At 41.2% G+C, this 19,778-nt stretch overlaps 1 protein-coding gene across 6 annotated transcripts in view; it reads left to right on the plus strand.

Moving 5' to 3' along the window:
* The window catches only part of Dmd (dystrophin), a 1,456,297-nt gene that overhangs the window by 1,301,466 nt on the left and 135,053 nt on the right, over positions 1-19,778 (plus strand). For 5 of the 6 annotated variants that reach the window (XM_005369733.1, XM_005369731.2, XM_013354668.1 and 2 more), the window contains exons 1-2: positions 12,401-12,535; positions 18,134-18,195. In XM_005369733.1, the coding sequence (XP_005369790.1) occupies positions 12,516-12,535; positions 18,134-18,195 (82 nt within the window). In that variant the 5' untranslated portion in view covers positions 12,401-12,515. Of the gene's footprint in view, positions 1-12,400; positions 12,536-18,133; positions 18,196-19,778 lie in introns of those variants that run through there. The other variant, XM_026777353.1, reaches the window with a different exon arrangement.

Genomic DNA, 19,778 nt, shown 5'->3' on the forward strand with positions numbered 1-19,778 from the left:
AATAACTCATGTCAGAATCTCAGCACTGGGGAGTCTGAGGTTGAAGTATTGTTGTGACTTCAAGGTCAGCCCAGGTGACACAGTGAATTTAAGGACAGCCTGAGTTACAGTAAGATCCAGTCTCAAGAAAAAAAAATTTCCTAGACCTTTCTTTTTCCGTTATCATACATCCAATCAGTTTATTTATTTTTTTTAGATGTACTTATTTTTTATTGTATCATTTCCTGGATTTTCAATGTATTTGTTGCATAGACAAATATATTATTTAAAATCTTGCCACCATCATAGGGAGAATTGATTAGAATAACTATGCATAGTCAATCTTACAAGTTCTCAAAATGTGAATGAAGCATCAGTCACAGTTATTTTTCAGACTTTTGATTAGGGGTTTAAACTTGTATTTTAGCAAAGAAAATTAAATACAATAGCACAATTATGGAATTACTGTGTTGTCAACTATTATAGACAAGTGAAGATATTTACTGTATAGATTAATCAATATTCAATTAATTGAGATATCTTGAAGATTATTCCTCCATGGCCTCTGCATCAGTTTCTGCCTCCAGATTCCTGACGTTGAGTTTTTGCCCTGAGTTTCTTCAGTAATAAATGACCTGAGATTTCTAGGAGATAACAAACCCTTTCCTCCCCAAGTTGTCTTTGGTAATGGTTTCCTTCCATAGTGATTGAAAAGTCATATTATTGAAAATAATTATACAGAGCAATGTTTTAGAAATCATTTTGAGGTTAGACAAATATTAAAAGGGAATGACAATGTGGAGAGACAATAAAGAAATAAAGATAACAAGTTTTATATAGTGCCAATTGCTGAGATGTTAGTGATGTATGGGTTTGCCCATGACTTCTATAAAGAATGTACATGTTGTTCATCCAATCAGTTGAAAAGTAGCGGTTATTTAATTGTATTATCTGTTTCGTAGTACACCTTTCCATCAATTTTTAATTCAAAACACTTAGTTCAGGATTTGATCTTTCTTTTAAAGATATTTTAGTTTTATTATATTAATATGAACATTATATGGATTTGTTATATGCATGTATGCCTGCACACCATAGGTGGGCCCAGTCTCTGTGGATGTCAGCAAAGGGCATCAGAGTCCCTGGAACTGAAGTTACAGGCAGCTCTGTGCTGTCATGTGGATGCTGAGGATTGAACTGAGTCCTCTACAAGAGCAGTCAGTGCTCTTAACCACTGAGCCATCTCTCTAGTACCCTGCCCCTTCAATCCCCTCTTAACTGGATCTGCTGGAATAGTCTGCTGGGCACACATGTTCATTTTAACCTGTTTCCTTTTTAAATTATTTTAAATGTATTTATTTTATTTCATGTGCATGAACGTTTGCCCTGCATGTATGTATGTGCATTATCATGTGTGCCTGGTGCCCACAGAAGTCAAAACAAGTCATCTGATCCACTGAAATTCGGGTTACATACAGTTATGAGCCACAATGTGGGTGCTAGGAATAGAACATAGGTCTTCTGTAAAAGCATCAAGTGCTCTAAAGTTCTGAGCTATCTCTCCAGCCCCTATTCACTTTTTCATCCCTATCTCTTCTCACCCACAATTTAATCCTATTTGAAGAAGATGACATTCAAACTATACAAGTCCTACTAGTCTCTGCTATGTGTATCATATAAGAAGAAGCTTTCATTCTTTGTCAGCTACCTTCTAAAAATTATCATTAGGTCAGACTATGAACACCTAGATTTTTGTAGTAAGGTGTTATTGGTCTCAACTCAAGAGCAGGATGGAAAAACTGGATGAAATGAGATGCACTAGTGCCAGCCTATAGGAGGATTCTTCAGATTGAAATCAAGACTGGCAGAGTGAGATCTCAGCTCTCTCTCTCAGATACACAAAATGATTTGGTATCCTAATGGGAACTATTAGTATATTCTGTCAACTAGTTTTCTCAAGTCATAAAGTTTAATATTTCCCAATCATTCTTGAGTTTCTACAAAACATAAACTAATATTATAGCACAGCAGTATGTTCTACAAACCGATACCTTCCAAATTATTAATGTGAGTTATTAGCTTGGAGAATCAGCTTAAGAGGTTTCCCTTCAGTTTAGTGAAAGATTTCTTTACACATGCGGGTGTATTGCCTGCATGTACAAAAGTACATTATGGGCATTTCTGATACACTTGGAGGCTGTAAGAGGCCGGCAGATCCCTTGAAACTGGAGTTACAGATAACTGTAAGCCACTATGTCAGTGCTGGGAACTGATCCTTAGTCTTGAGCACTGAACCATCCCTACAGCCTCCCCCCCCTTGCTTAGCTCTTTATGCACGAACAAAATACCTGGTTCTTTATTATTAATATTACTATTGTTATTGTGTATGTGCTTGTGTGTGTAGTATACCACATACCACAACATGTAGACATTAGGAGAAACTTTTCCAAGGTGATTTGTCTTTCTATCATGGGTTTCAGGGAGAGAACTGAAATCATCAGGCTTGGTAGGAAGTGCTTTTGTCCGCTGAGTCAACCTGCCAACTCCAACCATAGGCTAGTTCGTGATCTTCAAGGGGTCAAAGTGATCATTTTTCCCCTTTAACTTTGATATCAATTTTCTTCTTAATTTCTGAAATTATCTTAATTTCACTGATATTATGTTTGGTCATATGTATCTTTATCCCACCCCTTCCCCCAAGTAGATTGCAAACTTGCTAAAGATAAGACCTTACTCCCATTAAATCCCCATAGTAGAAGAATCTGATAACATTATAGAATCATTTTTTTTATATTTCAACACCAGGTTTCTAGTACCCCCAACTTACACAAACACTAAAGAACAACAAGAAGAGTTTGAACAATCAAAGAAGATACATTACAAGTATTTTATAAATATACCATTATTGCCACCATTTAAAGAAATTCCCATTGGAAGATATTTAACAGAGAAATTTACTCTGGGGGTGAGCTCTTTAAATATTTTCTTAGAAATGGTGGAAAAATAAAAATTCATAGCAGTCATATCTTCTTTTTGTATTTAAATTGTTTTCCTGTGCTGGCAACAGGTACAGTCACTTGCTTTGGCCTGATGAACTGAGTTCCATCCTGAACTCATGGTAGACAGAGAGAACTGTCTCCTGTTGGCTGCAATTTGACCATCCCATTTCTACTATGGCTTGTACACAGGCACACATACAAGCAAATAAATGCTAATTTTTAAAAAATCCTGACAAATGAGTCCGTGTTTGAGTTCAAGATTTAGCCACTGATATATGATGAACAGGTAAAGTTGTTTTATATACACACACACACACAATTTCTTTTTCAGTTGTAGGAAAAGGACACAGGACCTCATACATGCTAGACAAGAGCTCTACTACTGAAGTGAATCTGTAATCTATCCATTTTCTTTTTCATTGTTGTCTGATTGTCTGTGGAATTCCTCCCATAGGCAGTCCATTTAAAACCTGCCACCCCAACCAATGACTGGTACAGATTGGAGACTTAGACAGTGAGGACTCAGCCCTGGCACTGTCGGGGTGGGGGGTGAGGACCCAGAGGCTTGATAGCCTAGAGCCCTACAATAGAACCAAACACAACTGGCAAATAATAATAATAATAATAATAATAATAATAATAATAATAATAATAATAATAATAAAGGAAATGTTTCCTAATGATACTCTGCTATACCCGTAGACAGGAACCTAGCATAATCGTCATCAGGGAGGCTTCATCCCACAACCAAGAGAAACAGATGCAGAGACCCACAGCCAAACATTAGGCGGAGCTCCGGGAATCCTGCTGAATATGGGGAGGAAGGATTGTAGGAGCCAGAGGGGTCAAGGGCACCGCAAGAACATGGACCACAAAATCAACTAACCTGGACTCCTAGGAGCTCACAGACTCTGAACTGCCCATCAGGGAGCTGCATGGAACTGACCCAGGCCCCTTGCAAGTTACAGTTGTGTAACTCGGTGTTCTTGTGGGACTCCATGGGAGCAGAGCTGTCTTTGACTCTTTCTCCTGCTTTTGAGACCCGTTCTTCCTACTAGGTTGCCTTGTCCAGCCTTAGTAAGAGGGGAGGTGCCTAATCTTTTTGTAACTTGATGTGGCATATTTGGTTGTTAGCCTTAAAAAGTCTGCCACGTTCTGAAGGGAAAGGAGGAGGAGTGGATGTGGAGGGGGGGCAAGCAGGGAGGGGACTAAGTGGAAAGAAGGGAGGGGAAAGTTCTGTCGGATGAAATATATGAGGGAAGAATAAATTTTAAAAAATAAAAAAAAACACCTGCCACCAAGAGGCCTCCATCAAAGACTGCCTTTTCTTCCACTGTTATCTCCCAAATCAGTATTCACTGTCTCTCTCAGAATCCTGCTATCTGAAAACATGAACCTGGATACACCTTTTTCTTAAAGCACGTCTGAATAATATTCATGGTTTAACACTTATACCGAAAGAACAATAGCAAATATTGTAAAAGGCTCTGCATATTTTAGGCTGTGAGTATGAATTTGTCTTGTAAGGAATTGTCTCCTTACTCACTCTTCCTTGTCCTGGAGGTAGTTGCTGCAGACAAGGTCTCATTATCTGTCGCAGGATGACCTTGAGTCCACTGACTGGTACAGGATTTTCCTAAGTTCACAGTTCTCCTGTCTAGGCCTCCCACCCAAGAACTGGCAGGCCTACTAAGACAAAACAAAACAAGAAAGGGTCCTTCTGTAAACTGCTGAGAGAGGAGGGCCTGAGCCACTCGGGCCTCATTTTCCTCCTTATCACAATCTAAGACGAAAAGCTAGAGTACACTGAATCTATTTTTATTCTGTGCTGTTCTATGTTCAAACAGAGGCTGACTTTGTAGACCAAGCTGGCCCTGAACTGATAGTTTTGCTGCTTCCGCCTCTCGAGAGTAAACGGGGTTATAGGTATGCATCACCACACCTAGTTTTCTGTCACATCCAAACCGTAATGACACCACAAGCGAACAAGCAAGGAAGGCAGGCTCCTTTTGTAAACAACGGAGGAGGAAGGATTGAGGGGCACTTGGAGCAGGCCCGTCATTTTTTTTTTTTTTTTTTGAAGCTGTAGACTTGAACGTAGCAGATTGGCTTCCGAGGAGTAACACCTGTGCAGCAGGCCACTTTCCATCAACGCAGTAGTCCCTAGGCTTCCAACCCCTTTCTGAGTCATTGTGTGATTTTGACCCATAATCTGTTCCTGTTCAATAGCATCCGTGTTTTTACAGAGCAGTTAACGGATGTCCCCTAAGTGGCTAAATTACTCACCTAGCAAGTGTTGAGTGGGTAGCTCTGAAGGGGCAAATTTGGCCTGGTCTCTGCTCTGAATCTTGATGCATAGAGCATCAAAAGCAGCTACACTTGCTATGCATTAAGAAAGCTGCTTTTGATAAGACATAATGCTTGGAGATATGCATCTTAAAGGGAAAAAATTGTGTCTTCATCTGTACTACTGTGTCTTATCTGTTTCAATTTAAGATGACTTTCTTGTTCACTTAATTGGCTGGCAATTCCTTTGTTTGCCCAATCTCAAGAATCAAATCATAAGTATTAATTATGCTTAGGTTGTCATTTAACATTTTTTATGAAATTCGAGAATTTTCAGGAAAGGGGAATATAGGAAGGCATGTACGGAGAGCTTTGCATTTTAATTAAGAAGCCTCGTAATGAAATGAGCCACTGACGGCAACAGATGAGTGTTTGTAAAAGCTGGATTGCTATTTGATATATGTGCAGTATTTTCTTGTGGATAATAAGTCCCAAGACTTGTTTCAAGAAAAGTGATAGTGCAAAAACAATTAGAAAAGATAAAGCTGTTCTCTTTAAATCATCTGCTCATAAATAAAACCGGGTCGTGAATTATTTTTAAAAAAGCAATTGACAAAGTATAAGTAAATCACTCTAAAACCTAAAGCTGTGTCAATTTTTGCATGTTCAAACAAAATCTCTCTCCTTGCTCAATGACGATTTTTTTTGACAAATAAATATTTACAAAATATGACATATAAATTTTGTGTATTTCCTTAGGCCAAAGTGTACTACTGCTTACACTAAAATTTAATATTTCTCATCACAAATATACCACAATAAGAATCTAGCTTAAAAGTAATTCTCTCTTGTAGCAGACTATTCATCAATCATTCTTTAGATAATATTGGCACTCTGAGTTTTCAGTTAGGAAGAAAAAACCCTGCAATTTCTGGATTGATCTGAAAATCTGAGCACATTTGTGGAAAAAAAAACAGTCAATTCTGGTAAAGCAAAATTGTCTCTAACCCCAACTGTGAAGTCAAGAAGAAAAAAAACTAATCAACCTTTTGCAATGATAATTCTTCTTCATCGGGTAGATCTAAGGGTTAATTTATGATTTGAGAAAAGACTATCACAACCCCTATTGTTTTTCTAAAGTCTGGTTGTGTGTGGGAGGAAGGTAGAGAGGTCCCAGAATGAATTCACTAATTGGGGTTTTCACCTGCTGTGCGTCTAATCGAATACAAAGCCTTATTTGTAGCTGAAGAGGAAGAGAGATTATGCAGAGTGTCAGAATTTCTGCCTAGTTTTGAAATTCCTGCTATTTGGCACAATCAGCTTGGGAAAGGCAGACAAATAGTTACAGCTCTGAGCTGTTAAGGTGGACCAGGAATGTTGTAGCAGATACACTTGAACCACCTTAATCAGTTCTCCATTTTTAGCAGGTGATGTAGTTCGTGTAAGCCTGGTAATGCTATAGCTTCCAGGCTAATAGGCACGCCGATTCTTTCCCACTAAGAGACTACCGGCCTCTGAGGTTAATGAAGTGTGCCTCTATTTTAGTGAAGATGCTAAACTTCACATCTTTTTAGATGTTCAGCTTGATATCAGTGGCTCTGTGAAGCTTTGAGGAATCGTATTAAGTGAAAACTGCTTGCAATTGAAGGAGAGTTCGACTTTATCTAGAACCTGTCTGGTGAAATCTCTGGTGTAGCTGGCAGCCGCCTCTGAAAACTTTCTGCAGCCTGGCTTATTCTGCCTCCCTGCAAAGGAAAGGCCTGGGGGAGAAAAATCAGCTTTTGTGGGAGGATGATGTGCTCTGGGTCTGAAAGAAGAGCGTGCAGAGTTGCTGCTGATGGTTTACAATGATCTAGAGGCATTGTTAGACGTATTTTAATTAGGACACCATCACATTTGCCCTAAGTGGCAGTGATTCACCATTATCGTAAGCATTTGTTAGAAGTCTGATTCATGGTCTCTGGCTAGAGCTTACACCATGCGAAGAAAAACATGGAGATATTGTACGTTTACTGGATTATACAAGAGTTGACATTTTACTATAAGATATGCATTACTTACTTGAAGCAATACCTATCCTCTGAATGGGTTTTTACAAAATGATACAGATCAGATTTAACGTCAGCTGCAGCAGATAAAATTCACACAAGGACTCTTAGAGCAAGCTGACTCTCAGGGACTGGTGATGTTCCTTAGGGCCACCTTCCTGGTGACTGTCCTGTAAACCCATTTGTTGTCATTTTCGTATTCTACCAATCAGTTTTACCTTGCTAACATTGGAGAAACATTGAAAATAAATTACAAGTAGCCTAGAAAGGTTAATAAAAAACTTAAGATGTACTTGTCGAATATTCGAGAAGCCTGGCTTCTGTTCTTGGCCCTTCACAGTTGCCACCAAATGGTTATGTCTAAACCTAATATTCCTACAATACTGACCTTTTTGAAGTGTGACTCCAATCCAAGTGATTATCCATCTAAGCCCCAAATTGAAAGGGTCAACAACTAACTCCGAGGTACACTTACTCTTTACACCATACAACTATTTTCATTTACCTCGTTGTGGGAGGTATGTAACTTATCATCTCTCCGCCCCCGCCCCCTAGCCTGCTGTGACATTTCTTGTTTGGTGACTGTTATCCATCCAGTTTTGGATCCACCTTTGGATAGGAAGCCTGTGGTGGTATGAATAACAGTGGCACCCAGAGGCTCATATATCTGAATGCTTACTCACGAGGGAGTGGCACTAATTGAGGAGTAGAACAGTTAGGAGGGGTGCCATTGTTTGGAGGAAGTGTGTCAGTGAGGGGTGGGCTTGAGGTTTCTAAGGCTCATACCAAGCTTAGAGTTTTAGCGTCTTACCTACTTCTCCAGCAACATTTGTGCCTGCATTCTGCCATGCTGTCTGCTTCTGCCACGTTGATAATGGACTAGACCTCTGGAGCTGTAAGCCAGCCCAAGGAAAGGCTTCCTGTTGTAAGAGTTACCATTACCACGGTGTCTCTTTACAGCAATAGAACCCTAAGACAAGGCCTTATCCCTGGTTATATGTTAGATTCTCCCAGAGAGCCTTAAAAATACCAATGCCCCGGAACAGTTCAATCAGAATGTAAGAATATCTTGTTGGTGGTGTGGGGAATATTCCTCCTGTGAGGCTGGTGAGTTTAGGACTGCTATCTTCTTTCTTTCTTCTCTGGGTGCACATCCAGTCAGTCGGGGATCTTTTACTGTCAGCTGTATTAGAATTTCTTATTCCTCAGACACTAGTGCGGTTCCCTCCGATCCCCCTTATACTGCAGTAACCTTGTACCTGCTGGTCGAACTCCAGTTTGTCTTCTGATTCAGTCATCACAGCAATCCTGGAGTGAGAAAGCCACGTTTGTAGCCACGCTCCTCCCTCTTTCGGAAGGTTCCCACACCTTTCAAGTGCAGATCAACTCTAGGTTTTTTTCAGCAGTCCTGCCATATTTTCTTTTGTAAGTTCTGTGTTGCCATTCCCTCCTGAAGGCAAGTAGACCACCAAAGCTCGTGAAAAGAATTGAGTTTGTTTTCCTTTGCACCTATTCCTATTATCAATTTGATTTTGATGTGACTTTTTGTGGGCTTAATAGGAGCTTTATAAGAACAATTGTCCAGTGATTGTTTAGTCTGCTTTTCCACCCCACGGGGTAAAACTGTGTTTTGCTGTCTATCTGACCCTCAGTGTCCAGTCCATCGCTCTAGAAGGTGGCTTGGGCTGGGAAGCATTCAAAAAGAAACACGGTACATTCGACGTGGGTACCTGAAGACAGTATAATGAAAAACCTATTTCAAAGATTTGGGCAAGTTGGACATAAACAAGGAATGGTAAAATTGTGCAAGGGTACAAAGGGAAGGAATGGCTTGGGGCACCTGCATAATGCTGGGCCTGAAGGGAAAGATTGCCCAATGAGGCTGCAAGTCAAAGAACCTAGATACTTCTAGGCCAGGGGTCGGCAGGAGGGAGCTGGAGAAATAAATACCTAGCTATCACTTGCTCTCTTCCCTTTCATCTTCTTCCACGGGCCTTTCATCACTGCCTCCCACTGGTTGAAAGTGAGCGGAAATCAAAGGGCAAGAGAGCCTGATTCCCCAGAGGTTCAGCTTCCTAGGGGCACTGAGCAGAGCCGAGTAGAGAATAGGGGAATAAGCCCAATCTCTTAGGCTATAGAACTAGCTTTTCGGAGGTGCAAGCAAAGTTTAAGTGATCCAAAGACGAATGTGATTTAGCTATGGGAATGTTTGCTGAATCACCTTCTTGACCCCTTCGTGTCTCATTCCCTTTTTCCTGATATTTCTACCAAGTTCACTCGCCTTTGGTCTCATCTATCAGCGAGCTTGCTTGTGAGCACACTAAAGGAAACACAGACGTTTTTCATGATAAGAGAGGCTCTGTCTGTGGCAGTGCAACAGAATAGCCAATCTCATAACTCTTAGGAACAGGCTTGCTAATTCCAGCTCTTGCACCACCATGTTCTGGTTAGGAGGGCGAGGCAAAGAGCTCATTCATGGCAGGACCTGTAGTCAGGTTTTCAAATTGATTTTTTTTTCTCAGCTTTGCATCCTTTTCTGGTCTGTGGTTCAAATCAAAACAAAACAACAATAATAACGGTGATAATAATATGAAAAAAATGTGACATAGCTTAGTGGCAATTATGGGTTCAATTCCCCATGCCACACAAAATTAAGAATAATGTAAAACAACTACTCTAAATAAACCATATGTACACATATGTGCACGCGCACACACATACACACATATATATATACAAAATAGCACTATGTAATTTACACATGGAATGAAGATCAGGCAACTCTGTGCTTTAAAAGAAAATACCTTTACTTATTAATCAAAACTCTTAATATGGCTGAAATCAACAACAAAACAGTGTGATGCCCATGTCATTCCTTAATAATACTTTCAGTATTTTCTAAAATGGTATTAAGATTTGGAAGCAGTGCTTAAGTGCTTATAACTCAAGTCTAAAAAAGGACTTAATGCTATATTTTTGAGAATTGCCATCTGTCAAATTTTTAAAAATTCTGAATAGTGATTCTGTTTTTCATTCTTTTTTTTCCCTGACAATTCATTCTTAGTAGTTCTCTAATTGGATAGTGGGAAAATAGACTTTCACATTTAGAGTTTAGAGAAACAGCAGAATTCCTGAATATTGAGCAGTTCACTAGAATGTAAAACCAGCAAGCAGGCAACAAAACACAAAGAAAAAGGACTGACAGTGAGCCTCATCACACAGGGGTTGCAGATCTTTAGGCCATTGATTTCTAATATTTACAAGTGTCCGTGCTGTGCTGTTTGTATCTTCTCCTTACAGTAAACAATATTTAAGTGATATCCAGCATCGACATAACGATTACTCTGAATGATTTACCGCAAAAGTTATTACTTTCTCATCAAAGGCAACTAATCCCTCCACCCCAGAGAAAGATAGAGAAGGCAGACCTGGAATCTACTTCTAGACTAGGGACACCCTCACCCCAAAATAAGTCTGAGTATGCCCTCCCCTGGCCACACCAGCAGCACCCCTTCAATTCACTAGCTCAAGCTGCTACAGTACTGCAAAGGCAGCTCTAGTCTTTGAAGGGAAATGCCAGAAGTACCATGTTTGTTTTAAAATAGCAACACCCATCTTACCTACAGGCACATAGTTTTAGTGATAACGTCAATATTTTTATCTGTTTTGTCAAAGGTAATAAAGAAACCTCAAATTTCATTTCTCCTTTCTGCCTCCTTGCTGTGTTGTTGCATACCAAGACGCAGAAATTGATGCTGCCGGTCCTTTCAGTTCAAAGAATCTAAGTAAAAATGTAGAGGGGGAGGCAAGAAGATTTTTAAAATAATAAAAAAGAATATATTTAAAGTGTAGACTTAAGTAGATGAACTCACCAGAAGAGCGGAAAAACAAATGGTTGAAAGATAAAAAGAAAACGGCCAAGAAAGGAACAAAGAGAAACAATGAAAACACAGAGTAACTCCTCCGAGTCTAAAATATGAAGATATGGAGATTGTGGAAAATTCTTGTGCTAATGAAGGCTTTCTTTTGTTGGGAATGTTTCCAAGCTCAAAACAGTTGTGTGTAGTTAAATGTACCTTCTTCCTCTTGCAGCTTCGGATACGAGTCACACTGGGCCATCAGGCCTAATGTCTTTTCCAATCCAGTGCTAAACTGGAAAAGCTATCCTTTCGGATTTTTCCTAATACTTCAAGACAAACCACTGGTGGTACTGTCCTGTGAATCTGTATCGGTGCCTCTCCAACTTTAGTGTGCTCAGTGTTTGATTTGGTAGATCCAGGTTGGGGCCCTGGTTTGTTTGTTTTTTTTTTCTTCCATTTCTAAGAACTCTGTAGATGATGGTGGAACTGTTGTTAGTCCTAGACATACTTTTTGAGAACCAATGCTGTATCACCAACAGAAACGTTTTTTAAGGATCCAGTGTAGCCAGGCATTGTAATACACACATTTAATGCTAGCACTTAGGAGAAAGAAGTAGGCCGCTCTCTGTGTGTTCGGGGCTAGCGTGGTCTACGAGGTGAATTCCCAGACAGTGAGAACTATGTGAGAGACCCCATCTCATTTAAAAAAAAAAATAATTCAGTAGGTTAAGTTTGGATTTCATGTTTTCCTGCCCCATCCCTTTAATTTTCTACTGATGAAGGGGTGGAGGCGTGAGGTGAATACGTTCTTATGTGATAATTATTTTTTTCTTTCATTTTCTAAAAGGAAAACTCCAAACCCACACACTAATTATCTGCGATGAGGTCATTTGCACCTAGGTCATTTATTTAGGCAACAAGTTTTCTTGCCAGAGGATTTTTAAGGGGATGCTGGCAAGAGGACGTGTGGCTTCCAGGTTCCTGGGTCTACCTTCCACTCCTTTCGGTCTTTGTTCATATCCTTCTTAGTTTCTTTTCGTTCTCTCTTTTTCTATTCTGTTTTGAAAGCGCTCACAGTCCCTGGCTGTCCAGGTTCCCAGGTCCTTAGGTGGGGGCGGAGCCCTGCGCGGCCCCGCCCCGTCTGAGCACAGCCCCCCCCCCCCCCACCTCCCCTCCCCGTCCGGCCCGCCCGCCAGCCCGCCAGCCAGCCCGGCTCCTCCGCAGTGCTTTCGGCTGCGAGCCTGGGCGGCGGCGCTCGACTTTTGGGGAGCCCGGCGGCTTGGGCAAGCTTACTCCTCCACGCTAAGCTCCCGCCCCTGTCTGTCTGTGAAACCCTTACAACCATGAGGGAACAGCTCAAAGGGTAAGTGGTTCGTGCCCCCCGACCCCCTCCTGTCCCCTCAATTCGTGCACTTGTGGCACGAGCTGCTGCCAGGAGAAGGCAAAACTTGGACCAGAGGCGGTGGTGGCTGGTGGTGGCTGGTATAGGCTAGACCCAGACATCGGGGCAGCTCTCCCACCCGTCTTGGGAGCCTCTGCAGGTGCGTCCCCCAGGCTTCCACCCCGGCGCCAGTGCTCGCTACTCAGCTCCTTCCTGGCTGCTGGGACAGGCTCGGAGAACTAAAGCGGATTTCTCCCTTTGCCCAGAGAGGGACAGACCGCTCCTCCCGTGGGGATCGGGCTCCGGGAGCTTTTTGCTCCTTTCCGGAGCTGCCGGTGTGGACATGAACTAGGCGGGCTGTTCCCCCAAATCGCCTTTGGACCTGGCAGGAGGAAGGGGCGCACGCGGTTCTACCTTGCATTGCACTGCTAAGTGCCAAAAGGTCAACTTTCTGCCTGATTTCTTCCGAGGATTCCAACTGACATTTCCCTCGCTGTGTTTTCTCCTGTGCTTTTTCCATGCTTCAGGACTTGGAGAAATAAAGAAAACAAGAACAATTAAAGCCTAGAAAGTCAAGGGATTGACCGAGAGAAGAGAGAGGCTTGAGGGGGTTGGGGTTTTTATTTAATTACTATTATAATTATTTGTTTATTTCTTGGACTTCTGTTGAGGTTCAGAGTGGAGTCATTTCATGGCGACTTTTCTGCTTTTCCTCGGTGTCTATAAGCAAAGTTTGTCATTCTTAATCTTATCACAATGGAAAGGGCAAGACAATGCTTATCTCAATTAATTTGAAGTTAAGTTTGAAACTGAAATTGAAGGGGTTTAATTGTCTAAGGGAGGGCAGTGTTATTATAAACTGATTTAATATCAAAGAAAAATCCATCTTCTGGTTTAAGTAACAAACTAGTCTTTAAGTGAAATCTACATTCTTTTTTTCTCTACCAATATGCTCTTCCTCGTCCCTGAGCTTACTCCCCGTGTCTGTCCTTGTCACCCCATCATCTTTTTTTGCCTAGATATGTTTATTTCCTTGTTCTAAACCTAGAGAGGATACCCTTGCTTCTAAAGAAGCGAGAGGAGCAAATGAGACAACATGGTTATAGGAAAGGTTTCTGACCCTTGAGCACCGTGGAATTGTTTTCCGTTGTCATTGTTTGATCTTGTGCTGGACACGACCCTGAAGTGAAATTACCTTGGCCAAAGTTGAGGGTGGGTGGGCGGTAAACCCTGAAAAGCAAATAGAACTGGGAGGACAAGTAACAGCTGGAACAGCCACCAAGGCCATCATCTTTGCCCTGAGTTGAACCAAACAGAATAAAATGGTAAATATCTCTGAGAACAAGAAATGGGAACCAGAATAGTATGTCTGATGCTCAGATTGATGCATAGCCACTGAAGTCCCTTCCCCACAGTAGCAGAAACTTCTAAATCTATTTCCCATCCCACCCTACCCTGCCAGTATTCCAGCCGACTAGCCAAGTTCAACAATTCAACATACAAATGCCAAGGTTCCTCTAGAAAGAGGCTGGTCTCCAGATTATAGGGGGAAGCTCTCTCTGTCTCTCTGTCTCTCTGTCTCTCTCTGTCTCTCTCTGTCTCTGTCTCTCTCTCTCTCTCTGTCTCTCTTCCCCTCCCTCCCTCTGTCCCTCCCTCCCTTTCTCCCTCGCTCTCCCTCTGTGTGTGTGTACCTGTGTGTCAGTGTGCTCCAGATTATATATGAAGCCAACCCTAATCCTCCTCAAAACACAAGAGAAGGCTACTTTTTTTTTTACAATGGTGCATAGTGATTAGTTCATCCCTGGGAAATAGTGGAAAGAATATAGAATATTTTCAGTACCAAATAACAGTGGTTGCAAAAGAAATCTTACTTTAATTAGGCGACTGCCATTTCCTCAGTGAATGCCTTAGATATTTGTTACTTTTATGTGTCTAATGTTTGTTTTAAAGAAACTACAAAAGCAATTCCAATAAGTCTGATTATTTTAGCACTGACAGCAGTAACAGCTCCAAGGCAGTTGTAATAACCTTGTACACTACTTGAAACTAAAAAAGGTGAAAGAAAATGTAAATTCTTCGGTAGGAAATTAGGTCAACCCTATGCTTAGTACAGTAATGCTTTCATTTCTGATTATTGACAAGTAGGTGTTGCTAGGATCTTTTGTCATAGCCAGTGATTTAGTATTTTAATTTCTATCACAGCGTCAAATAAAAGGAAACGAGAGATTCTTTGTGGTTTGTACACGTAGGCTGGGGGTTGGCAGGTCGGGGATTGCTCAGAGAGGTGTAGCTGACTCGTAGATTTGGAATCTGTGGGGCCCAAATCAATAGCAGGTTTCAAAGATTTCAGAAAGGTTTGCAGGGTTGTGGGTGTCGTCAGTGTCAGTGTTAATGTCCAGAAAGACTTGTGGTCTATATTGAACACCCTTGTTCTCAGGAAGGCTGAACAAAGATGTATTCAATAACTTGGGAACAGGTTTCAGAATATCCTCTTTTGTTGGAAATGGTATATATATGCACACACACACACACACACACACACACGGGCAGTGTTTTCCTGATGTGTAAAGAGAAGGCCATATTTTACTATATATCTGTATATTCCAGGTAAATGTGAGTTACCCATCTTGAAGAAGGTGAGAATTTTCTGTTGTTTTTTTTTTTTAAGACAGTCGTAGAGTAACAAACTGTAAAATCCAAACTGATTACCTCTACCTCCCCCCAAATTAGTGTGTCCTTCAAGACAGAGTATAGACCTGAGCGAGGCAAATGTGTGCTTACCGTTGTCTTTCTGGTTTTTGAGGGAAGAGGTTTACTGTGTCCCTATAGGGCTTTTTACCCCAGATACAAAATTCTCACATGGACGGAAGTGAATATTTGCTTCTTATCCCTCAATTTGATGTTCGTTCAGCAACGTTGCCGAACATATTAGTGTTAAATGTTGACGTGATTATCTTTCTGGTTTTGAGGACTGATCGTACCTCTTCTTCCTCTTTCCTCCACATTTCCTTGCACTTGAAGTGAAGCTAAGACTGCACAGGTGAAATCTAAATCTGTTTTTCTAGTTACTTTGTGTTGCTTGAAAAGGGAAGGTTTGTTTGTTGAAGGGGGGGGGAGATTAAAAGGTTGATTTGGGGAGTTATTTGAGGAGTTCGGTTAGCTATTTTATTCCAGTACTCTGGAATCTCAAGTAGGTGGGAGAACACTACCTACGGGAGAAATCAGGAAGGGTGGGATGGGGCCGGCGGTGTCTACCGTCTTCTCTCAATAGGAATTCCAATTTTGTTGAGCACGGATGCAGTAAAATATACTTTCTAACACCCTTTTCATAATTTTTAGCCTGCCCTATGACTGTCATTAAACGACGAGACGTGTAGGTGTGTTGATAACAAGAGCTTGCTCCCTGTCTTGTTTGGTTTATTCGTCCGGACATGGAGCATGGAGGATAGATACATAAGCTCCCGTTAGCACTCTCTCTCTTTGGAGTTCTGCTGGAAGCTCTGCACAGTTCCCATTCCTTTAAGAACTCCATTTACTCCAAGTTTATTTCATTGCCCTGTTTCTCTTATGTGAAATCAGTTTCAGATGGTTGCTTTTCAGAGTGGTGGTGTGTCCGTGCCTGGTCAGGTTTATCAGCTTAGCCAGACAGTTTCCTGCAGGTCCATTAAAGATGTCATAGCTGACCCAATGTCCTGGAAATGGGACATCGTTATTGCGCCGTGTGTCTAGTAAGGTTCATCTGTGTGGACATTTCCATCTTTCCCCCTTTTCTCTCACTAGTGCTTACATCTCTATGGGCTATGGAAGGGGAAGAAGCTGGAATTCAGGATGGAGCCCTTGTCTATGGAATTGGGAGACACAGTCACTTTTGAGCTACAAATCACTCGAGAACAAGCAACACTTTTTCCATCAAGCTGCAAGCTGCAGCCTCCTTGTGCTGTGCATATAAAGTACCAGTCCCGCCCACTCCTTCTCGACATCATAAACCAGCATGGTCATGGGCTTTCCCAAACCTTCCTAAAGTGTCTGCCGCCTCCCTTGCTCTTTTTACTCCCCACGACTTCCATGTCACTCTGTTACATGCCCTCAGCTGATAGCCCTGATTGACACACTTCACATGTGAATTTTCTCCGCAGAACAGGGAAACAAAAATGGACACACTTGGAAGGCAGTGAGAGCCATTCACAAGTGAACATTTTCTTGCGAATTGATTCTAGTAGCCTTCACAGCTCAATGACTGAACTGTAAATCGCAGAGGGAGGATGTTCTTTGAAGTTGTGCTGTTTGGGCAATTTCCATATGTCTTTAAGATATTTATGATTATATTTATCAAACTACTTGAAGTGTTTCTCGTTTTGGCTTCTTTTTAAGCAAATATAGTTTCTGCTCTCTGGGAAGGATCATTTTTAAGCTTCCACATCTTCTATTGTAAAGAATGGTAACTTGGGGACCACATGGTAGCAAATTGCCTGTATTCAGATGTGCCAGTTCTCAATGTCAGTTAATCCTTTGCCTCTTTGCCAGGTGAGTCCACTTGCCTCAAATTACACCACCTCTGCACTGGAAAGCCCAAAGTTCAAAATCTCTACTGAGTTCATTTGACATTATTGCTTTCCCCAAGCTCCTCCTTTTGTGTGGGGGCACTCTGTCCTTTCTGGTCCCCTTGACATGCCCAGATTTAAGCCCTTTCTTTCCTTTCTGGTCCCCACATTTCCCATTAAAAGATTATAAATAGGCTCGGCATATGAATGCTGAAATAATTGTTCCAGGCTGCATTTTAGTCTATCAGAGTTTACCATGTAATCTCTGAAAACAGGAAATACAATCCTCTGGTGATTCATGTAGATGGGCCAAAGTAAGGTAAAGTATATGTAGTTATCTCTCCTGGGTTTGTTCATGTAATTGAAAGAGAAACAAAGGTGTTTTGTTCCTTTTGTGGCAGGAGCTCATAGCAGGCAACCACACTTTAAGAAATGGAGAAGTGTGAATGCTTCATTGAGGTCTAAGTAGATCTAGGAGGAAGCGAGGTGCTCTGCGGAGTGCTGAGTCTGAAGGCATTTAAAAAGCAATGGAAAGGAGGGAGAATGATGGGATGGATATATTAGCTTGGTGCTGGGTATGCCTTAAGGTGAAATGGAATACAGTTGTCACCGATATGAGCTCTGACCATGGAAAAGAAAGAGTAATGGAACAAGGGCCAAGGAAACAAAGAAGAAATCAGGTGATTTGTAATGATGGAACTGACCGAGCTGAGTGACAGTTGTCATTTTCCTTTCTGTGTGTGTTCACGGTTGGAGAAATGAGGCAATCCTGACCTATTATATAACAAGGTCAATGTCAAATTTGTTCAAAAACAGTAGTGCATTCAATGTGCGGGTGTGAAAAAGTAACAGATTCTAGAACTAATCATGTTAGTATTGCTCTTTCGCTCCGAAAACAAAGGAGCCTTTCTGCAACGCAAGATGATCTGAAGTACTCTGCAAGTCCTTGGAAGTAGCAATGTGACATAGAACCGTTTGTCTTCCTTTTGCTCTTGCACATTGTAGATTCTAAAGTCTCTCTTGATATTTTCTGTTTTAGCCACGAGACCCAAACAACTTGTTGGGACCATCCCAAAATGACGGAGCTCTACCAGTCTTTAGGTAAGGACACGGGGAGCCACGTTTCCTTCAGGTTAAATGGCAGTTTACTTTAAGGGTACTGTGTAGCATGCAAGCTGTTTGTTGTGTAAACATATCAGGAGACTGCTTCCGGGTTAAGCAGCTGCACTTTTCTAGTCGTAGCTGGCTAGCAGACACTCTCATCTTCAAAAACAACTTTCCAGTATCACTGATTCTTTCAAATTCAGTAGACCTAAAGGTCAATGTAGTTTTGTTTGCAGCCTAGGAGAATGGAAAAGCGCTTGCAATTTGTGGCATTTTTACCATCAAGAAAACTGTTTCAAGTTACTACTGTCGATTTCTTCCTTGTGAAACAGCAGTGATAGCTTTTGCTAAGGTACAGATGTTATGTAAAGTGGTTTCTGCCCCCTTTCCAGGGCTCACAATGCCTACAGCTTCTCAGGTCATCGCTGTGATCTTTTCAATGATTTCTCTATGTTGGTTTATTGGATTTTTATTTGAAAGTCTGACAGGTTCTAAATTTATGAATTTAAACCTTCATACTTTGTATTTTTAAAAGATTTTTCATTACTATTTATTTTGCATGTGTGAGCATTTTGCCTGAATGTGTCTCTGTGCAGCTTGTGTGTGCATGCTACCTGAAGAGCACAGAAAAGCATGTCTGATCCTCTGGAACTGGAGTTGCAGACATTTGTGAGCCATCAAGTTGGGTGCTGGGAATCCAAACAGGGTCCTCTGAAATGTCACCCAGTGCTCTTAAATGTTGAGCCATCTCTTCAGCCTGATATACAGCATATATCAATATAGAAATGATACCCCTCTCGAGTACTTGATTGTTTATTCTTCCTGTTTGACTTTGTAGGGATTAATCTGAACTGAATTTTCTGATGTGGCTGGATTTTTAGTTATTATGTTGTTTGACTTAAGAAACATGCATTCTTTACTTTCAGGTCTGCTTTTACTTGAAATTATAAGCTAGTAATGCTGAAGACTTAAGTTAATGTGGTCACTGGGTATGGCGATTAGTGCACAAATTTAATCCCAGCACTCGAGAGGCAGAAGCTGGCAGGTGTCTGTGAGTTGGAGGCCAGCCTGGTCTACACAGTTCTTTCCAGGCCAGTGAAGGCTACACAGTGAAACCCCTTGTCTTAGTAAACAAAGCAAGGAAACAAAACACCTACAAAGGGCAAAATGAAGTTAATGTGATAAACCCCCCGGGAATCAGAGCTTTCATATGCTTTTTACATATAAATTGTGTATATGAATGTAGAGCTTGTAGTGGGGGTCGGATAGAAATCCCCCCTATGAAATGTCTGCCGTGCTTCTCACTGGATGATGAATTGCAGCTCTAGAAGCATTAAGAAATGAATGAGATATCATCAACCACAGAACAACCTTTAAAAAAGCATTTTGCTGGGCTTGATAAAACACACATTTCAAGAACTCTCTAAGGCACAGAGTCTCTAACACACTCTAAGGCAGGCAGATCTCTGTGGAATAAAAGCCAGCCTGGTCTACATAGTGAGATTCAGGCCATCCAGAAATACTTAGTGACTTATCTCAAAATAAATTTAAAATATATATAGACTTTTGTTCAAAAAACG

This window comes from Microtus ochrogaster, unplaced genomic scaffold (assembly GCF_000317375.1).
Source record: "Microtus ochrogaster isolate Prairie Vole_2 unplaced genomic scaffold, MicOch1.0 UNK58, whole genome shotgun sequence".
Classification (NCBI taxonomy): Eukaryota; Metazoa; Chordata; class Mammalia; order Rodentia; family Cricetidae; genus Microtus; species Microtus ochrogaster.